The sequence below is a fragment of the Haplochromis burtoni genome, unplaced genomic scaffold, assembly GCF_018398535.1.
Source record: "Haplochromis burtoni strain Fernald_Lab_line unplaced genomic scaffold, NCSU_Asbu1 Contig_268, whole genome shotgun sequence".
Taxonomy (NCBI): Eukaryota; Metazoa; Chordata; class Actinopteri; order Cichliformes; family Cichlidae; genus Haplochromis; species Haplochromis burtoni.
Window position 1 is genome coordinate 802,647 of NW_024582629.1, and position 3,036 is coordinate 805,682.

Below are 3,036 nucleotides of genomic sequence, written 5' to 3' on the forward strand. Positions count from 1 at the left end.
TATATCCCCCCTGTCTGCCGTTTTTAACGTGTTTCGACCGGGATGTATTCGTTGTCTTGAATGCACCCTTGTCGGACTTCATTGCCCACAATGCACCACTAAAGGACGAAAAGTAAACGTCCAAGGTACAAATCGTTCCTACCAGAAAAAAAGTGCTAATGAGTGAACTATAAATGCAGATACGGGTGGGCCTGGTCGTGTGTTAGTGTTTCGTGTTCAGCACAGAGGCATTGGACTGTTGTTCTGTCAGCGCTACTAACCAGCTCGTCGTCTTCTTGAGGTAACACGACGAAGTGCTGCAAGTACACGGAGCCATACTGTTAATTAAAGGTGTTGGCAAAAACAACAACTATAGTAATAGTAAACTCTATTTTAAAGAGACGAACAGCTCACAGTACTCTGGAGCAGAGGTAGACCACTGCTTTGAGTGAGGCATGTTATTTTGCAAGTCCTCGGCTTGCCATTTTTATTTTTTTAAATGACAGTATTTTATTAAAAACGTTTATTAGTGACTATAAATGAGAGCCTGCTTCACAATTTTCACTGTTCCGCTTTGGTAATGCAGTTTTCTTCTAGTATGACCTCTCACCTTGCCAGGAATTACGCAAACGTGTGTTTAAATATGCTGCTAACTAGCATTAAAGTCTCTGCACTCTGCAAAGATTTCAAAATAAGAGCGTCATACTGGATAAAACTTGTTTGAATACATGACAGTCCCAATTAAAAAAAAAAATCGTGTTTGTTTTTATTTTGCATTTCTTTTCGCTATTTATCTTACAGACAATCAACATGGCAGAGTCGAAAACAAAGGCAAAGCTGCTGCCTGAAGATGTTGACACGGATGACTGTCTGACTTCATACACTTACATCTACAGTCCGGATTTACTGAAGTAAGCATGAAAATATGCGTTTCCATCAGCACGTGTGATTTAGTCTCTTTCCTGACCGTTACATGGGGTGTACTGTATTTTACAGAGACCAGGTTGCTTTTATCACAGGTGGAGGATCTGGAATCGGTCTGCGCATAGCTGAAATCTTCATGAGGTGAGAAGATCTGCCTGCTCATCTCCGTAACAGCCAATCCTGTTGCAGTCAGTAAAATATCACATTGAACTCTAACAACATTTTAATTATTGATCTGTGCATGGTAATGTGCCGAGGTCTCGTGCAAACCCTCAATTTGTTATATTTTGCTTAGTTTAATCACAGTTCTCCAGGCTTTCTGAAGGTCTTTGAAAGGTTTTCTTTGGACATTGGCTCCTGTCTCACTCATTTTCAGTTCACTCCTCGCACCAGACCATTTTCTGAAGGATGTTTTTAAGTGTTTAAGCCACTTAACACTAACCAAAGGTGGTGATGTTTGTTTGTTTTTTGTTTGTTTTTTTACTTTAATGATTCAGACTAAAGCAATGAAAGTTGTTTATACATAACATAAAACTTTGCAAAGAAGCAACTTTAAATTGCATCTTTAAGGATGAAGTGGTAGACAAAAACCCTGTCTACAGCAGATGAACGGTATCTAAAAATCCAGCAAAGAACTGACAAAGGACCAGAGAGATGACCCTTCATTTCATTCTTCTACTGTTTACTTTAGCCTCAGTTGAAGGTTCAGTGGTCTCAGTGAAAGGGTGGATTTCAAGAAACCATTTATAAGGAAGGGCAACTGGGTGAAAACGCCAAGGTATTCCTGATTACACAAGAACTAGACTGAAAATCAGGTGCATTTTCATAGCAAAATACACAGAAATGAGAGAGGGCTCAAGTGAGGCTCACTCCATGATGAAGCTACATTTGCCTAACCTTGTGCTGTTCTACCCTTTGTTACCTTACTTTCCATCCTGCCTGCCTCATATCTACCTTCTTTATTTATGGGTTGATGATCTTTTCCGGTTCTGATCAGCACAATGCAGCATGTGTTCTCTCTGCAGTGTTATACATTTTCTCTGTCTTCCAGGCATGGCTGTGACACAGTGATTGCCAGCAGGAACTTGGACAAGCTCAATGAGGTTCACTCTTCCCACTCTTTCCGCAATCATAGAAGATCATTATATAACACAAAGATGCCAGTGTTAATGAATATTTATCCCTAGGCTGCTAAAAAGCTGTCAGCTGTGTCAGGGCGGCGCTGTCTTCCACTGTGTATCGACGTGAGGCAGCCCGACAGCATCATGGCTGCTGTGGATGAGATCCTGAAAGAGTTTGGCCGTGTGGACATCCTTGTTAACAGTATGTGATGCCTCGTGCACAAAGACCAGCTTTATACATCTCATGCATCTTATGGAAAAAACAAACAAAAAAAAAGGTGGGGCACCCCGCCACAAACAATTCCTGACCTTTGCAATCCGACCACTGAAGGTCCAAATGATTTTTAAAGCCAAAAATAAGTGCAAATGTACTCTGTTCAAAGGTCAAGTGTGAAAGGTTTTGGTTTAATCATCAACCTTCCTGATACTTCATCTTTTTATCTTGTATTTTTACCCTGTTGCATCACTGTAGCATGATTAAGTGTTAGATACAGGTCATCTGTGCAAACTGATCTTTATGTCAGCAATTAGGCACTGCAGAGTTCTTTGCCTTGGAGTTGTCATAATTACTGTGCTGGTTTCAATCACAGATGCTGCTGGGAACTTCCTCTGCCCTGCTACCGCACTCTCCTTCAATGCCTTCAAGACCGTTCTGGATATAGACACGTTGGGTACATTCAACACCAGCAAGGTGGTTTATGAGAAGTGGTTCAAGGTACGGCGCTCATTCTGTTCGTGTGATGCAGTGTTTCTGAGCTGTGCTGAAAGCGCCACAAGTACAGTTGTTAATGCTTTATCTGCCACAACATCAAAGCCTTCAATAAGATTGTTTTCCTGCAATACATGCTAGTCACCAGAAGAGGGCAGTGCACATTAAATTACTTATTGCATTACGATTCACTCAGGATCATGGTGGCAGCATAGTCAACATCTCTGCAACGCTTGGATACAGAGGACAGGCCCTGCAGGTGCACGCTGGCTCTGCCAAAGCGGCAAATGGTGAGGTGTTTTT

General features: G+C 41.6%; 1 protein-coding gene across 2 annotated transcripts in view; it reads left to right on the forward strand.

Annotated features, from left to right (window-relative positions):
- Nucleotides 1-84: 84 nt before the first annotated feature.
- The window catches only part of decr2 (2,4-dienoyl CoA reductase 2, peroxisomal), a gene marked incomplete in the record, with an annotated part of 5,156 nt that continues 2,204 nt past the window's right edge, over nt 85-3,036 (forward strand). For both annotated transcript variants that reach the window (XM_014339151.2, XM_014339150.2), the window contains 7 exon segments: nt 85-280; nt 781-890; nt 976-1,044; nt 1,955-2,006; nt 2,091-2,226; nt 2,615-2,739; nt 2,930-3,023. In XM_014339151.2, coding sequence (XP_014194637.1) covers nt 790-890; nt 976-1,044; nt 1,955-2,006; nt 2,091-2,226; nt 2,615-2,739; nt 2,930-3,023 — 577 coding nt within the window.